Source organism: Portunus trituberculatus, chromosome 23, assembly GCF_017591435.1.
Source record: "Portunus trituberculatus isolate SZX2019 chromosome 23, ASM1759143v1, whole genome shotgun sequence".
Taxonomy (NCBI): Eukaryota; Metazoa; Arthropoda; class Malacostraca; order Decapoda; family Portunidae; genus Portunus; species Portunus trituberculatus.
The window spans coordinates 13,429,762-13,447,672 of NC_059277.1; the positions used below are offsets into that span (position 1 = coordinate 13,429,762).

A 17,911-nucleotide genomic window follows, 5' to 3' on the forward strand; every position below is an offset into this window, starting at 1 on the left:
TTGTGTTGGATTATGGGAAGGTTATAGATTTGTTTCTCTGTGTTTCTATTCATGGTCTTCATGCACATTTAGTTAGTTGGTTTGGGTGAGGCAGTGGTGACTGGTGATGATTTTGTTGTATTGGTGAGGCTGATGGCATTTTCTTTGGGCAGGGTTTGTGCCACACATTGACAAGCTGTTTGACGAGAGCCTGCTGTTTGGCCGGGGTTGGACGGCCCACGAGACGCTGCGTCCCCTGGCCTACTCCACCCTGGCTGACCTGGTGCACCACGTCCGCCAGCAGCTGGACATGGGAGCGCTGACGCGGGCCGTGCATCTGTTTTCCAAGAACATCCATGACGAGACGCTGCCCACCAGCATCCAGACCATGTCCTGCAAGCTGCTGCTCAACCTGGTGGACTGCATTCGCACCCGCAGCGACACCAACCACGAGCCGGGCGCTGGCCGGGACCTGCTCATCCGCATGCTGCACGTGTTTGTCAACAAGTTCAAGACCATTGCTCAGCTGCAGCTGCCCTACCTCAAGAACAAGCAGCAGCAGCAGCAGCAGCCACAGCAACAGCAGAGCAACAGTGCATGCTCCACCTCAACAGCCCTGCAACCCCACAGTAGTGCCTCCAGTGGATCCAGCAGTTCATGTTCTGCAGTGCAGGAAGACAGAAAGGAAGACGTGAAAATTGCCATTGCTGAAAATGAAAGCAAGGACAAAGAGACGCAGAGGATTGGTTTTCCTCCCAATGTGACGGTGAATTATAGTGTGTCTGACTGCAGGGCGTTGGTGAAGACTCTGGTGTGTGGGGTGAAGACCATCACGTGGGGCTGTGCCTCCTGCAAGTCAGCCATTGACTCTGCCCTCACTCCCAGCAAGTCCTTCCACCCCAAAGAAACCCTAGTGTTCATCAGGCTTGTGAAGTGGGCCATGCAAGCCCTGGACATCTACACGTTGAATGCGCCCGGCAACCAGCAGCAGGCCAGCCAGAAGGGCCAGGTTCCCCAGACAGTGCGGTCCAAGGAGGAGAAGGAAGTGCTGGAACACTTTGCCGGGGTGTTCATCATGATGAACCCATGCACCTTTCGGGAGATCTTCTCCACCACCATCGACTATGTGGTGGAGCGCATCTACCACAACATGGCCCTGCAGATCGTGGCTAACTCCTTCCTGGCAAACTCCACCACGTCGCCAATCTTTGCCACTATACTGGTGGAGTACCTGCTAGGCCACATGGAGGAGATGGGCACCTCCATGGACAGATCAAACTTGTACCTCAAGTTGTTTAAGTTAGTGTTTGGCTCAGTGTCTCTCTTTGCAGCAGAGAATGAACAGATGCTGAAGCCTCACCTGCACCAGATTGTCAACAGGTCCATGGAGTTGGCCATGAGTGCAAAGGACCCTTACAACTACTTCCTGCTGCTGCGCGCTCTCTTCCGTTCCATTGGCGGGGGCAGCCATGACCTCCTGTACCAAGAGTTCCTGCCCCTCTTGCCCACCCTCCTGCAGGGCCTCAATAGCCTGCAGAGCGGCCTCCACAAGCAGCACATGAAGGATCTGTTTGTAGAGCTGTGTCTGACTGTGCCTGTCAGACTGTCCTCCCTGCTGCCCTACTTGCCCATGCTGATGGACCCTCTGGTGTCTGCCCTCAACGGCTCTCAGACTCTCATCTCGCAGGGCCTCAGGACGCTGGAGCTGTGTGTGGACAACCTGCAGCCAGACTTTCTGTATGAGCACATTCAGCCGGTCCGGGCCGAGCTGATGCAGGCGCTGTGGAAGACCCTGAGGAACCCCAACGACACCATTGCTCAGGTTGCCTTCAGAGTCCTCGGCAAGTTTGGCGGTGGGAACAGGAAGATGATGATTGAGCCCCAGAAGCTGGAGTACAATGAGCAGGAGACTCCAAGCACCTGTGTCACAATCCAGTTCTCAGACCACAAGGCCCCCATCACACTGCCGGTGGAGAAGATCATTGAGACAGCCTTCACGGCCCTCAAGACATCCACCACTGAGCCGTGGTACCGCCGCCAGTGCTGGGAGGTGATTCGCTGCTTCCTCATCGGCTCCATGCAGTTTGATGAGGAGAAGCACCTGGTCAACAAACTCTTCACACACCCGACCTTCAGGGAAGGGGAGATCTCAACGGTCCACGGGCCATACTACAAGTGTCACGATGACCAGGCCAGGCAGGTGCACCAGATGGCGGTGACAGCCATGTTTGTGGCGGCGGCAATAAAGGACCTGCGCCAGAGTGTGCTGCCTACCATGGTGTCACTGGTGAGGCACTACACCATGGTGGCCATTGCGCAGCAGGCTGGGCCCTTCAACATGATGGGGCGGTGGAGCAAGGTGCAGGGTATGGACCCCCTGGTGCTGATCGATGCCCTCGCTGTTATAATGGGCCACGAGGAGAAAGAGCTCTGCAAGCCGGGACATTTGGCCCTGGTCCTCATCATGGAGGCTGCCACCAACATCCTGGGCACCAAGGAGAGGGCCTGCCAGCTGCCCCTCATGGAGTACCTGGTGGAGAAGATGTGTGGCTTGTGCTACGAGCGTGCCTGGTACGCCAAGCTGGGTGGCTGCATTGCCATCAAGTTTCTGTTTGAGAGGATGGCTCTAAAGTGGGTCTTGGAGCACCAGTTTCCCTTCCTCCGGGCACTGCTGTTTGTCATGATGGACCTGACAGGCGAGGTGTCCAGCGGCGCAGTCGACATGGCCAAGAACAACCTGGAGAGGATGCTGCGGGTGTGTGCCTCTCCCCTGGAGGGTGAGAACAACACGGAGGAGATGAAGCAGATCCAGAACAAGTCCCTGCATGATGTGACCCACGAGCTGGTGCGGCAGGTGACCTCCCCTAACACCACCGTCAGAGAGCAGGCCATGCAAAGCTTGCACGTCCTGGCTAAGCTGAGCGGGAAGGGCGTGACAGAGGTGATGCAGCCACACAAAGACGTACTGGCAGACATGATTCCTCCCAAGAAGCATCCTCTCCGCCAGCAGCCAGCCAACGTCCAGATCGGCCTGATGGATGGCAACACTTTCTGCACCACGCTGGAGCCCAGACTCTTCACCCTGGACCTCAACATGAACGAACACAAGTATTTCTACAATGAGCTGCTCATGTTAGTGGAGACAGAGGATTCATGTTTGGCAAGACTTTCCTGCTACAAGAACATAGCAAATCTGGTCCCACTGAGGAAGTCTGCCCTGAAAGCCCTAGCAGCCTGCCACTACATCCCTCAAATTCGTGAGAAAATATTCCCCACGCTGTACAAGGCTCTCAATAACTCGTCCCACCCTGAGCTGCAGGAGACAGCCTTTGAGTGTCTGAAGAAGTTCCAGAGTGGGTGCCAGATAGACATGGAGATGGTGCACACTGCCATGAGGCCGCTGCTGGGCCTGCTGTGTCACTACCGCAGCGTCACCCTGCCTGTCATACACCACCTCTCCTACCTCACTCAGCTGTTTCCTTACACCTTCAATGAGAAGCTGTGTGAGCAGCTGACCCAGCATGTGAAAAACTTGATAGAGGTTGCCAGCCTGACCAGAAAACAAAATGCCTCAGTGAACAAGCAAGACAACAGTGACCTAAAACTCTGTGCAAACATTATTGGTATCTTCCACCAGATCCCGGCTGCCTCATCAAGGTTTGTGGAGGTTCTGTGCAAGCTTGTGCTGCAGACAGAGAGGGCACTTATGATAGAGGCCGGCAGTCCCTTCAGGGAGCCTCTGATGAAGTTCTTGATGAGATATCCCGCAGAGACAGCTGACCTCTTCCTGTCTGACCCTCACGCCCGGGACCAGCAGTGGGCGCGCTACCTGGAGTACCTGGTGCGGCACAAGGACAACACAGAATTCAGGCAGCACCTACAGATATGTGGCGACAAGCTACAGACTGTGCTGCGGGCCACCCCCACCCCGCCTACCCTCATCTCAGGACAGTCCCAACAGCCTGCCACTGCCATGACGCCAGCAGACCGGGCACAGCTGCAGTACTTGGCCATCCGCATCACCCTGCTGTTGGCCCGGATGGATGACCAGTGGTTGGCCTCACAGTCTGGCCTGATCCTGGCCATCCGCAACATCTGGGTGTCTGACGAGTTCCAGGATCGCCACCACTCCGCCGAGAACACAGACTTCATGCACTGGAAGGAGCCCAGAATGGTGGTGTCCATCCTGCTGATGTACTTCAAACATCACACTGACGATATCAAGCTCCTCTTTGAGCTGCTCAGAGCCTTCATAGGACGCTTCATTCCAGACTTCCAGTTCCTGAGAGACTTCCTTGAACAAGAGGTCGCTCAGACATACTCTGTCAAGTGGAAGAGATTAGCATTTTTCCAGTTTGTGGAGGTGTTTGAGGACATCTCCATCTCACAGGAGCTAAAGGCACGCGTCCTGCAGTACGTCATCATCCCCTGCCTCACAGTGAGCATGGAGTGTGGCGACGGCGAGAAGCTCATCGGCTTCCCACCAGCGCCTGACCAAGACCACCCGGAGAACGTGGTGTCTGTCTTCATCACCAAGGTCATCAATCCAGACGACCCATTTGTGTACAGTGATGCGGTGAGGATCCTGCTGCTGCAGCTGTCCTGTCTCCTAGTGGAGCAGGCCTCTGCCCACATTCACGATGCGGGCAACAAGAGGCAAGGCCAGAAACTCCGCCGGCTCATGACCTTCGCTTGGCCGTGTCTCCTGTCCAAGAATTGTGTGGACCCGGCCACCAAGTACCACGGCCACCTGCTGCTGTCACACATCATTGCCAAGTTTGCAATACACAAACGTATTGTACTGCAGGTGTTCCACAGCCTGCTGAAGGCACACGCCATGGAGGCGAGATCTGTGGTGCGCCAGGCGCTGGAGATACTCACGCCAGCAATGCCAGTACGGATGGAGGATGGTAAGTATTGGCACAGGGATATTTATCCTATAAGATTGATCATCATTGAAGCAGCTAAAAGTAGTGCATGGTGGCAGGCATGTCTGGCATGTTTGAATGTGTCAACAGCAGCCACTTGTTGCAGGGAACACCATGCTGACCCATTGGACCCGCAAGATCCTGGTGGAAGAGGGTCACTCGGTGGGGCAGCTGGTGCACATCCTGCAGCTGGTGGTGCGGCACGCCAATGTGTACTACCCCGTGCGGCACCACCTCACCCACCACATCACCCAGGCCATGCACCGCCTTGGCTTCACCCCCACCGCCAACCTGGACCAGAGGAGGCTGGCCGTGGACCTGGCTGAGGTGAGACAGTGAGGCAGTTTTGTGGTTTTAATGATGCAGCACAACAAGTGTCATGTTATTGGTGTGGTTAGTACAATATGGAAAATAATTAAATTGCATGTAGAAAATTTAGAATGGCATAAAAGAGGGAATGGAATGAGTTAAGGGGTGATGGAAGGTAGAGCACACTTTAAGATGGTTGTGGTGATGGTAGCAAATAGTTGTGAGAGAGAATGTGAAGATATCAAGAATGACATGCATGTTGAGTGAGAGGAGAGGATGTTGGAATATGTGAAAGAGTGAGTGGATGAGACACAAGGACATGTACATTGTAGACCAAACTGACCTTTGATTTCCTTGTAAAAATGCTGCTTAAGATGAGTTCTCACTTGGAAGGTTTACTCTCAATATGCATAGAGTTAAAGTGCTTCTATTTCTTTCAGTGGTAGTGTATTTGATGCACAGATAATTGTGTTTGACCAGAAACCACATACTAGGTGGGTGTTGCAGTGGAGCGGCTGTGGCCATATTGAATGTCACTGAGGCTGTAATGTCCACAGGTGTGCATCAAGTGGGAGGAGCAGAGGGTGAAGGAAGAGGCTGACAGCGACAGCAGCTCCGAAACCATCACCCAGCAGCAGACACCGCAGCAGCCAGGCGGCATCAAGCGGTCAGCCTCCACAGATGGCCCTGAGGCCAAGCGAGCCCGGGTGTCTATCAGCAGTAGCTCCAGAAGTAGCATTGACGTCAGCAAGCCCATGGAGAAGAGCCATGCTGATGCCGTGGTTTACTTCCTGCTGCGCCTGGCCTGCCAGGTGAATGAGAGCACCACCACCCCGGGCACCGTGGCCCCTGGGGAGGCACTCTCCCGCCGCTGTGTCTCCCTCCTCAAGCGAGCCCTCAAGCCAGACATGTGGCCACATGCTGACCCAAAGTTGGCCTGGCTGGACAAGCTGTTCCTCAATCTGGAGTCATCTCAGCCCAACCTGGCCAATGTGTGTGTGGGGCTGGAGGTGCTGACATACCTCATCAGCACACTGCGGCGGGAGCAGATCCTGAGTGCCATGCGAGGCCTGACCCGAGGACTGGTGGCCTGCATGACCTGCAGCAACTCCCGGGTGGTGCGACTCACCCACTCCCTCCTGGCACGCCTCATGTCCACTTTCCCCACAGAGCCCACCAGTGCCAATGTGGCTTCACGCTTTGAGGAACTTGAGGATCTCTATTCCAAGATTGGTAAGATTGTTCTGGACGGCTTGACCTCGTATGAGAAGAACGCCAGCGCCTCCCCGACATCCCTGTTTGGCACTCTGATGATCCTAAAGGCAGCGTGTCAGAACAACACCTGCTACATTGACCGCCTCATCATGCCCTTCATGAAGGTCCTGCAGCGTATGGCTCGCGATCACCTTGGTCACATGACCACAGAAAACTGCTCTGGTATGTGTGACCGTCCTTGTGTTGTTAGTAAGATGATGGAGTGGCATAGTTGTACCCTTCAGCTACTGAGGCTCAAAGGTTTTTGCTATATGATGTTCTTTGTTGCAGTGGGAAGTGAGTTGCTGATTGTGTCCCTGGACCTTGTAAAGAACCGTGTGGGTGTCATGGGGGTGGAGATGAGGAAGGCCTTCATTGGAACCATCCTGGTCGGCCTGATTGAAAAAACCCCGGATGTTAAGGTCATGAAGGCCATAACTAAGGTGAGTATCTCTTATTCCATTGTACTTGTAACAGACTTGTGCCGATGCTGTAGACGAGACTTGTGGCTGAGTAAAGAGACCAGAGGCACAACACTTGATGATGGAGGAACAGCACTGTTGGTGGTGGTGTCTGTTTGAAAAATGGCATGAAATAGAAAAATAAATAGAAGGTGCCCAGAAGAAAATTAATAATGGTTGCCAAATTCAGTGAAGAGAGGAGTGCACACAGCACATACAGAGGCACAACAAACCTATCACAGGGAAGTAGCACCCCATGTTACACTTCAGCCTGGGGCATTCTTTGCAAGAGATCCATTAGAGAGTAGTAGTACCAAAGATAATATACATAAGCATACTCTTTCCATATTTACTGTATTTGATGGCTCATAAAACGCATCTTTTCTCCAAATAAAGATCTCAGTAAATTAGCCTGTGTCCTATGAGGCTAAGGTTGCGCATTGAGGCAGTGGTGGGTGGTAAGTCTATGGCAACAGAGGCTCTTAAAATCAAACTCCAAATATCTTCATACATGTAAACAAATTCATGATTGGTACTACACCACAAAGCAACTCTTTCTTTTAAGGTAACAATAAGTAATTCACATAGAATGATACCAGTCAGGAAGGATGTGCCTGAGTGACCATACATCACATATTGCATGTACCAAAACAAACTTGGTCAGTTATGCACCGCCGAACCCAGTGACACGGGCAAGCTTCACTGCGCTCTTTGCAGTGTGATGCCGTCACTCCTTGCATCTGTCTTTTACGTGATGAATAAAAAAAATTATTTCCACTTTTTCTTTTGTTTTGGAAATGCAGTGAATATTTCAAATACATTATATTTTAGTAAATAAGGTTGGTAAATCTGCTTTCACACATCCTTTGCCTTTGAAAATGTACTAAAATACTACACTACAATTATGTGTAGAATGATGATCAAAAAGAAAAAAGAAAATTATGATTGGTATCCCCTGTAGTCTGTCACAGTCACTGCAGATGCTTTATGCCAGGCACTTACATGTTTACATCACACAACAGGATTGGTACGTAGGCTACTACCAAATATTTAAGTTTTTAAATGCTAAATATTGGCATCTAGTTATGATCTAAGTGTAGGTGAGAGTTTTCAAATATCAAGTGAAATCCCTCACTTTATATTCAAAGCATTTTTTTTTTTTTTTTTTTTTTTTTTCTCCCAATGTCTTTCAAAACTGGGTGCAACTTATGAGCCATCAAACATGGTATTTATTTTTTTATGTAAGAGGAGAAAACTGGCAAAGAGCAATAAAGGGTTGACCAATAAGGCACTCTGAGGTGACAATTTCAGGGAATTAGTCAAAAGAGTGGGATAACTGTCTGGAAACCTCCCACTTAAGTGAGTTCAGATCATAGGTAGATGGAAATACAGAAGCAGGCAGGGAATTCCAGGGTTTATCACACCTTATAGAGTTATGTTGTGGTGTACAGATGGTGGAGGAATGGGTGAAGAACAAGACACCAATAGCCATCAATCAAGGCCCCAGTCTGAGGGAGAAGTCCATCCTGCTGGTGAAGCTGATGCAGTACGTGGAGAAGCGGTTCTCCGACGACATGGAGCTGATGGCACAGTTCCTGGAGCTGGTGAACCACGTGTATCGGGACGAGACTCTCAGGAACACAGAGCTGACGGCCAAGCTGGAGCCTGCCTTCCTGGCTGGCCTCCGCTGCACCCAGCCACACATCAGAGCCAGGTTCTTCCAGGTTGGTGCCTCTGTGTCACTGTGCAAGATGAATGGTTGATGAGTTAGGCTTCACTGGTTGATCTTTCTTTTTGCTATATGTTTTACTTTCTGCTTAAGAATTAAACATGTTTGAGATACTTGACATGGGAGAGCTAATAATCCGGCTGTGGCCTTGCAGGTGTTCCACGAGAGCATGAGGCCGAGGCTACACGACCGGCTCCTCTACATCATCTGTTCTCAAAATTGGGACCACATGGGGCCTCACTACTGGACCAAGCAGTGCATCCAGCTGCTGCTCGTCACATCACAGTCTGGTGCGTTACAGCGGACGTTGAGACTTACCACTGTGTTCACATTATGTACGTATGCAACATACATTACAGCTTGAGGAAACATTAATGTACTTCATAACTTGTCAGGTACACCAGTCCAAAATAGTTCCCAGCAAGTGTTGCTGCCTGGTGTTACTGCAGTCATCAGCTGGGCTGATGCAGCAGACCGGGCCAACTTCAACGTGTTTGCCAGCATCAAGGAGGAAGCCAGTGACCTTGACTCTGTGTTTGAGTCTTCAGTGGAAAAGGAGGTAAAGGTGCAGTCAGTCACCCTTCCCTTTGAGGTTGGTCATCATATAATTGTTGTGGCTCTGCCTGTGGTGGTTTACTTTGATGTGTAGTGGTAGTCATTCAAAATTTTATAATACTAAAATCAGTAGACAAACATTGGCTGGAGCTTAGTGGTTCAAAGGTAGATTGTGTGGAACATTGGATTCAGTGGTCACGGATCAGCTACCTGACTCTCCTGTGGCTCTTCTTGGGTCTGGCGGTTGGTCTTCCATGGCCGAGTGGAGTATGACGGCGTAGTCTGGGATGCAGTTGCATGTCAGCTTTTCACAGTAGTATTTAACCACCACACAACGGTAAGTGAGGCGGCCAGGCAGGGCGGGCTGTGGCAGAGCTGCAGGGATACCATTGTTGAGATGACCATCTTTAATGTCATGTTTACTGTGCTTGTCACCTGTGATATCATGGAACAGTTTGCATGTAAGTAAGATTAAGGTTGTTGTAATACTTTATTGAAATACAAACCTTTAGTTATGGGCATCATCTAGGCACTCCACCTAGTCTCCTTCAGCTGCTGAGAGTGGCATGCTGTGAGCAGCTTCCATTTCTTGAGGCAGAATACTGTACAGCCATTAGTCTCAATTACATCCTACATAGTTACCATCCTCTGTTATATTTCATTATGTTCTCAAATGAATAGTTAAATCAGCTCCTGAATGAAAGACATGCTAGGTGTTACAACCCCCTTGAGGTTAGTGTCCATGCATGTTTTTCCCTTCTGCCTGTGCACTAGGCTTGCTGCTTAATTTTGGCATGAGGTCACTAAAGTTCCTCACTGGAACAGTCACTTTGACTTACACTGTGACTCCCTTTATAATCCACTGCTAGATGACTTCAGTAATTTGTCATCCAGGATATTGCCATTACTGAAGATGCAGGTCTTGCCAAATGCATGGTGTGTGCATCCCTCCCTGAGGTGCCAAGTGGAGCCTTGGGGTGCCGGAATGTTTGGTGGAACATGGCTGTGGCTGCTGAAGGATGAGTTGATGGAGGTCTGCCACCTTCTTCCTCCCACAATGCAGCAGTGCAGCTGCTCTTAACACCCACTTTCTTGCCACTTTCTCTGGTGAACATATCTTGAGAACAAAACATTCAGTGTTTGGGAAAGTGGTTCAAATTTTTGGTTGCACCAGTTGTTGCTGTGTCTCAGTCTGGAGAATAAAGTGGTGAGGCTCCCGGCTCAGCTTAGCCTTAGACAACTAAAAATGCAGCTATTCTTACTGCATCTGTATAATTGTGACTAACAAAACTGGGCAATTTTTGGTAAATACTAACAAGGAATGCATTATCATTTTAAGATGGTGAATCAGCATTTTTAAGGTTCATAGTGTCCTTGAAACTTCACCCTTTAGTGTGTGTCTATAGTCTGACTCAAATATGAAGGCCGCTGAGGGGGGAGATCTAACGGGGATTCCCCTGCTGCGGCGTCGCCAAGCATCGTAGCACATGTTTCGATCTCATTATTAACTTACATCTTAAGGAACCGTCATAAAAGTGTATTCCTCTAAATTTCTACTAAGGATGTATAGAGAGCTTTGAATATTGTTTTAGTGTAATGAAGACAATGATTTTGTATAGATACCACAAAATGTAGCACCACTGCTCTCCAGCGTTGCTACTTTTCAAGGTTAGACATGGGTGAGGTCAACCTCCCTGACCGCTGATAATCCCCAGGTCAAATCGAGTCACTCCTCCCCTCCGCTCAGGATCGAAGGTGAATATCTTGTCCGTGCTACCTTCATAGTCGAGAGAAATTAATTATTTACAGCGTCAACAAGTTCTGCGTAGAGGATTCTTTTATTATTAATGTGGAGGACACTTCTGATGAATAACTGTCTGATTAAATAGCTGAGAGAGGATTATGCCTACAGGGTAAAACCTCTATAAAAAAATGCACCTTAACTCTTACCTCATGGGTGGTGTGGAAAAAGTGTAAAATAAAACAACAAAAAAGATACATGTCTACTTGTCTATTTGAGAGAGAGAGAGAGAGAGTGTGTGTGTGTGTGTGTGTGTGTGTGTGTGTGTGTGTGTGTGTGTGTGTAATTCACTATTTGATCTGCTGCAGTCTCTGACGAGACAGCCAGACGTTACCCTACGGAACGAGCTCAGAGCTCATTATTTCCGATCTTGGGATAGGTCTGAGACCAGGCACACACCACACACCGGGACAACAAGGTCACAACTCCTCGATTTACATCCCGTACCTACTCACTGCTAGGTGAACAGGGGCTACACGTGAAAGGAGACACACCCAAATATCTCCACCCGGCCGGGGAATCGAACCCCGGTCATCTGGTTTATGAAGCCAGCGCTCTAACCACTGAGCTACCGGGCCGTGTATGTGTGTGTGCGTGTGTGCCGCGTCACAGAAGAACCAATACGTAAACTGTTGAAAGACTCGCTCAAGCAGGATTATACACACACGCACACACACACGTGCATGAGAGAACTATATAGTAATAAGAAACAGGAGGAAGTAGTAACAAGCCAGAGAGAGAGAGAGCGGGAGAGATGGGCGTTTTTCCACACTTCAGTGTTAATCCTATAATTGGGGCTGCGATGTTTGGCGGCGCCGCAGCCGGGGAATCCCCGTTAGGTCTCCCCCCTCAGCGGCCTTCATATTTGAGTCGCACTATAGTGTTGCTAAATAGCATCCCTGTGCAAGCTCTTCCTTAAAGTAACATCAGCTGTAGCTTTGTTCCATAAATTTTACAAATAGAGTGGGATAATTGGTAGTGTGGATTTTTTTTTTATTTTACGTTCTTCCTCATCCTCTGTTAAGTCTTTTGGAATTCACGTAATGTATTTTATTTTTTTTTTTACCTTTTTCTTCCAGGATGAAATTGACATTGAGCTGTCAACCGTGCCAGCTGATGGCTCTCAGTCCATCGATGCAACAGTGAAGATCCAAGCCAACCCAAAGGCCAACCTGCACCAGCTCCTGTCCAGGCAGGTCAGTGGTGTCCACTCTTTGTTGTGGATCACTAATCACTGTTGTCACTGGAATTCACTTCCATGACACCACCCATTCCCTGTGTCCTGGGAAGAGTCTGGTGTGTCATTGCCACACTCATATGTCAAAGGAAGAGAGGAAAGGATTTAGAGATGAAATGAAAATGTATCCCAAGAATTTAATTTGTGATAGTGTTGAAAGTTTTTATGATTTAGTGAAAATGTTATTTTGATAAAATTTTCTTTTTGTAGCAAAATCAGTAAATTGGATCATTTTTCACTCTACCATTATAAAAGAGTGTCTTTTTTCCTTAGATTTGAATTCATGTTTGTCAAAATTCAATGAATTAGAACGTAGCTGAACACAAAGTACTGTTGTAGTTTTTGAGAGAGGAAAGTCTGACATAATTGAATCTGGAGAGTCACACAGTGAGCCGGATAGTACAATGGGGGCACACTGCTCAGCCAGGAGGTCTGGCATTGTGATGAGTCTTTCCTCAGTGTGAATGTTGCATTGCAGGCCAAGTTCATGGAAGGAGTGAAGGAGGTGTGTACCAGCCAGTTCCTGTCAGCAGTGGCAGAGCTGTGCCACATGGACACCAGCCTGGCAGAGTGGGTGTGGCTGCAGCTGTTCCCTCGGATATGGAAAGTCCTCAGCGAGAAACAACAACAGGTTTGTGAATAGTGATTGCTGAATTGCAAGATAAATTTCATATACATATTTAGCAAAGCAAAAAAAATTATGTAGATAAACTAATATACCTGAGCCCCTGGGATGTAGTGTGGTGGTTCTCAAGACTGCATGTATTCCTCTTCACCAGGGATTATTGTGTGTGTGTTTATAGTGCTTTGTCTGGGGCACTCTGTGTGGGATTGCCAGCCTGGCATATAGGTAGATGGATAGAATATGTTGAATCAATAGTCCATTCTAATGTTGCAATGTCTTTCAGTAAAAAATAACAATTATGACACTAGCACCTTGAAACTTCCAAACTTAGTAGCATCTCTGGTTTTTATCTTTGCTTGGAGTTTCTATAAATAAACATCTTGTATTCAGTAAGTAAAATTTTCAATGGTCCAAAAACAGCATATGGCAAAACTGAAGGATTACAATATCTTGCTATAGTTGGTGTAATGTTAGAGTCATTGAGAAGAGACAAAAGTTAGAGGAGGTCTGTTGTGAAGGAAAGCCTACAATCATAAAGGCAGTGTAGTGAGAGTGATGAGTGGCATAATGGCTCCCATAAGAGTAGTCAATCACTCCAGCCTGTGCCTCATTGACTGTGTCGATACTGACAGTGCCATTCTTCCAGGGCATAGCCAGTGAGGTGATACCCTTCCTGTGCTCGGGGTCACATGTCATACAGAAGGATTGCCACCCCTCAGCACTGCACACCTTCACCGAGGCACTGGCCCAGTGCCAGCCTCCTGTCACTATCCGGCCTGCCATCATGAAGTACCTGGGTAAGAGTCACAACCTGTGGCACCGCATGACCCTCCTGCTGGAACAGCTGGCACTGGAGCAGGGTGCCATGACCACGCCCCGCTCCCTCAAGAAGGACTACCACGATTCCTTTGACATGGAGCCGGTCACCAGTCCACAGCAGGTCAGTGCTGCATTGTTGTGTTGTCATTCAGAACACAACAGAGGGGAGCTGCAACAACTCAAAAAGGCCTATGTGGCACTCCCTTATTTAGATGCACATGCCCACCTTTCCTTATCTGTTGTCACTAGCCATATATTTATGTATCTCTTAAAGTTCCCTGTTGACTTTGCAGTGACTCTGATCGCCAATTTGTTCAAGTCAGTCTGAGTCTGAGGAGGACAAGTGTTGCCCTGCAATTGTGAAGTGTGAATTTGGTTCTCTAATCTGTTCATTTATTGCAGGAGGTCCTTGACTCTTTGTCAGAGATGTATTCCCTCTTGAAAGAAGAAGACCTGTGGGCTGGACTGTGGCAGACAATAGCACATTACCCAGATACCAGATTGGTGAGTGTGTGTGTGTGTGTGTGTGTGTGTGTGTGTGTGTGTGTGTGTGTGTGTGTGTGTGTGTGTGTGTGTGTGTGTGTGTGTGTGTGTGTGTGTGTGTGTGTGTGTGTGTGTGTATTTACCTAGTTGTAGTTTTACAGGGCCTGGGCTTTATGCTCGTGTGGCCCTGTCTTCATATCTACACTTATCCAATTTTTCTTTAAAACTATGTACACTCTTTGCTGACACCACTTCTTCACTCAAACTGTTCCAAGTCTTCCACATCTTTGCAGGAAACTAAATTTTTTAACATCTCTCAGACATCTTCCCTTCCTCAGTTTCTTACTATGCGATCTTGTGCTTCTAATGTCATATTCTTCTTTAAGGATTAGTTTCTCATTATCCACTTGATCCATTCCGTTTAGTCAATTTATAAACTTGTATCAGATCCCCTCTCTCTCTTCTCCGTTCCAGGGTTGGTAGATCCATAACTTTTGGTCTCTCCTCATATGTCATCCCTTTAAATTCTGGAACCATTCTTGTAGCCATTTTTTGTAGTCTCCAATTTCCTTATGTGTTTCTTTTTATGGGGGGTCCACACCTTATCCACTATGCAGTGGCATAGTGGATAAGGTGGTGAGCGTGGGATCGGGCAGACGTCTACCCGTAGGTTTGAATCCCACCACGTACAGCCTTAAAACACTTTGCCATTTGTCGAGTGGTTTAAAGTTACCTACATGTCACCATGATGCCAAGGTTCTAGGTGGTTACACTCAAGATGAGCTTGGGTGGTGATATGGGCCCTAATATGGGTATCACTATAAATAAAATTGCCTGCGCCACTAATGGGCGGAAGCTGAACAGCGCTTCCCATACACTCTTCAAGTGTGCCTACTGGCGCTATAGGCCTTGCCGTAAAAAAAAAAAAAAAAAAAAAACACAACTGCATATTCCAATCAAGGTCTTATTTAAGTACTTATCAATTTCTTCATCATTTCTTTGTCCATATAGTGAAATGCTAATCAATGTTTCTTAGCAAATTATACGTCTCTGAAAATTCTATCAATATGGCTTACCGGTTCATTGTTTTCTTCCATTGTCACTTCCAAGTCCTTTTCCTTTTTTACTTTTTCTAGTTCTACTCCATCTCCCATCTTATAGATTCCGACTGGTCGTCTTTCACTTTTTCCCATTTCCATGACATGGCTTTTGTCCACATTGAATTCCATCTCCCATTTTTTACTCCATTTCCAGATCTTGTTTAAGTCTTCCTGTAGTATTTCACAATCCTCTTTTTGTTTAATGACTCTGCACAGTTTCGCATCGTCCGCAAACAGATTTATGTAGCTGTTCACTCCTCTGGCATGTCATTTATATATACGAGAAAAGTATTGGCCCAATACTGACCCCTGTGGCACTCCGCTGTCTACTGTTCTCCACTTGGACTTCATATCTTTAACTATCGTCCTTATTTCTCTCCCCCTCAAGTAATTTTTCATCCATCTCAATGTGCTTCCTTTTAAGCCACCCTTCTCCTCTAACTTCCATAGTAATCTTTCATGTGGCACTTTATCAAAGCCTTTTTAAATCTAAATAAATACAGTCAATCCATCCTCTCTCTCTTGTACTTTATCAACTATTCTAGAGTAGAAACTCAATAAATTTGTTACACATGACCGACCTTTTCTAAAACCAAATTGGCTATTTGATAATATTTTGTTGTCTTCAAGAAACTCAATCCATTGCTTCTTTATTACTTTTTCACACATCTTGCATATTACACTAGTTAGTGATACCGGTCTGTAATTTAAAGGTTCTTCCTTCCTTCCGCTCTTATATATGGGAACCACCTCAGCTCTTTTCCACTCCATTGGCACTATTCCATTTTCTATTGAGCATTTTATGATGTATATAGGATTTGCTAGTTCTTCCCTACATTCTTTCAGACTTCATCCGGTCCCATTGCCTTTTCCTCATCTAATTCCGTCATCAACTTTTTTTTATTTCAAGCTTGGTTACTTTAATCTCTTTCATATGGACAGTCTATCTATTACCCTGTGGTCTTTCAAATTTAGATTCCTTAGTAAAGACCTCATGAAATTTACTATTTAACAGTTCTGCCATACTTTTTGGGTGTTCCACCATTCTGTTCTCTCCTTTTAACCTTTCTATTGTTTCTTTTTGTCTTATTTTTCCATTTATGAATCTGTAGAACAATTTTGGTTGTTCCTTACATTTTTTGACAATGTCCTTTTCATAGTTCCTTTCTTCTTCCTTTCTTGCTGTTTTGAAGTTTTCCTTATTTTCTGGATTTCTGTTTCTTCTCCACCTTTTCCATGCTCCATCTCATTTCTCCTTTGCCCTAGCACATCTTGCATTAAACCAATCTTTCTTTCCTTCTTCTTTAGGTGTATATTTTGGGACATATTCCCTGTCTCCTGTTTTGTATATTTCCAAAAATAAGTTATATTTCTCTTGAACTGTTTCTGAGTTTTCCATCTCCTCCCAGTTTACGTTTTAAAATAGTTCTTGAGATTCTCAATATCAGCCTTTCTGTAATTCAATTGGTCTCCTTTGTATGATTCATCTCTATCTTCCTTTCCGTCTTCTATATCCATTTCTAATATTACATGGTCACTCTTTCCCAATGGGCACTTATATCTTATATCATCGTTAATTTGTATATCCCTTGTAAAACTAGGTCTAATCTTGCCGGCTCATCGTTTCCTCTGAATCTTGTGTTTTCCTTTACTCTTTGGACCATCAAATTATCTATCATTAGGTTCAGAAATCTATCTCCCTGGCATCTTCCCCCATACCACTTTCATAATTTTCCCAGTCCACCTCCTTACAGTTGAAATCTCCTACCAATATCACTTTTCTCCTTTCTTTAATGATTCTTGTAAGACTCCTTATTGTGTCATTTATCATGTCTTTATATTCTTGGTTAGTCCATGAGTTTGTTTTGGTGGCACATATGTTCCAATGATTGTTAACTCCTTTTTATTAATATGTATCTTAACATACAGTATTTCTGATTTTCCTTCCCAAACTCCACTTGATTTACCACTATCTCCTTCCTTAACATCATCATGACTCCTCCTCCTCCTTTACCCACTCTGTCTCTCCTCCATATATTATACCTTTTATCTATGTCTATTTTTATTGCCTCATTTAACTTTGTTTCCACCAGGCATACAATATCTGGTTCTTCTTTCTTTATGTAATCTCTTAATTCTAATTTACTAGATAAAATCCCATCTATGTTTGTATACATCATTTTTAATCTCTTGTTCTTATCATTTTTAGTTAAACTTGCTCCATTTTTTCTCTTCTTTCTCTTTTATATACCATTTCCTTATCCTGTCTCCTATAATTCTCCAAAAATGCCTTCTTCTCCTCCTCTGACCTTTCATTATTTTTTCTCTTGCTTCTGCCACCAGTTCGTTGTGTCTCTTCCTTTCCTCCTCATTTCTATTTTTCTTTATATATATATCTTTGCAACCTTCTGTTTCTCTGAGTTTTGTTTTTCTATATAGTACTTCTTCTGCTGCTGCTTGTGATTTTAGTAATATCTTAATTGGTCTCACTGTTCCTTCTTGATATGGTCCCATTCTATGGATTTCTTCTACTTCCTCTTCTAAGTTCTGTCTATCTTCGTCATTTAGATGTTTTAGTAGGTCTTTTACTGATTTCATTTCGTCTTTTCCTTCTTGGTCTATATTTAACTT

The 17,911-nt window shown here is 46.4% G+C and overlaps 1 protein-coding gene across 6 annotated transcripts in view; it reads left to right on the forward strand.

The window, feature by feature from the left end:
- The window catches only part of LOC123507604 (transformation/transcription domain-associated protein-like), a 48,818-nt gene that overhangs the window by 13,082 nt on the left and 17,825 nt on the right, over positions 1-17,911 (forward strand). For 4 of the 6 annotated variants that reach the window (XM_045260610.1, XM_045260614.1, XM_045260612.1 and 1 more), the window contains exons 8-18: positions 153-4,889; positions 5,014-5,234; positions 5,774-6,653; positions 6,762-6,913; positions 8,383-8,655; positions 8,815-8,950; positions 9,056-9,252; positions 12,096-12,212; positions 12,732-12,884; positions 13,525-13,818; positions 14,100-14,201. In XM_045260610.1, the coding sequence (XP_045116545.1) occupies positions 153-4,889; positions 5,014-5,234; positions 5,774-6,653; positions 6,762-6,913; positions 8,383-8,655; positions 8,815-8,950; positions 9,056-9,252; positions 12,096-12,212; positions 12,732-12,884; positions 13,525-13,818; positions 14,100-14,201 (7,262 nt within the window). The remainder of the gene's footprint in view (positions 1-152; positions 4,890-5,013; positions 5,235-5,773; positions 6,654-6,761; positions 6,914-8,382; positions 8,656-8,814; positions 8,951-9,055; positions 9,253-12,095; positions 12,213-12,731; positions 12,885-13,524; positions 13,819-14,099; positions 14,202-17,911) is intronic. The other 2 variants (XM_045260615.1, XM_045260616.1) reach the window with 1 other exon arrangement.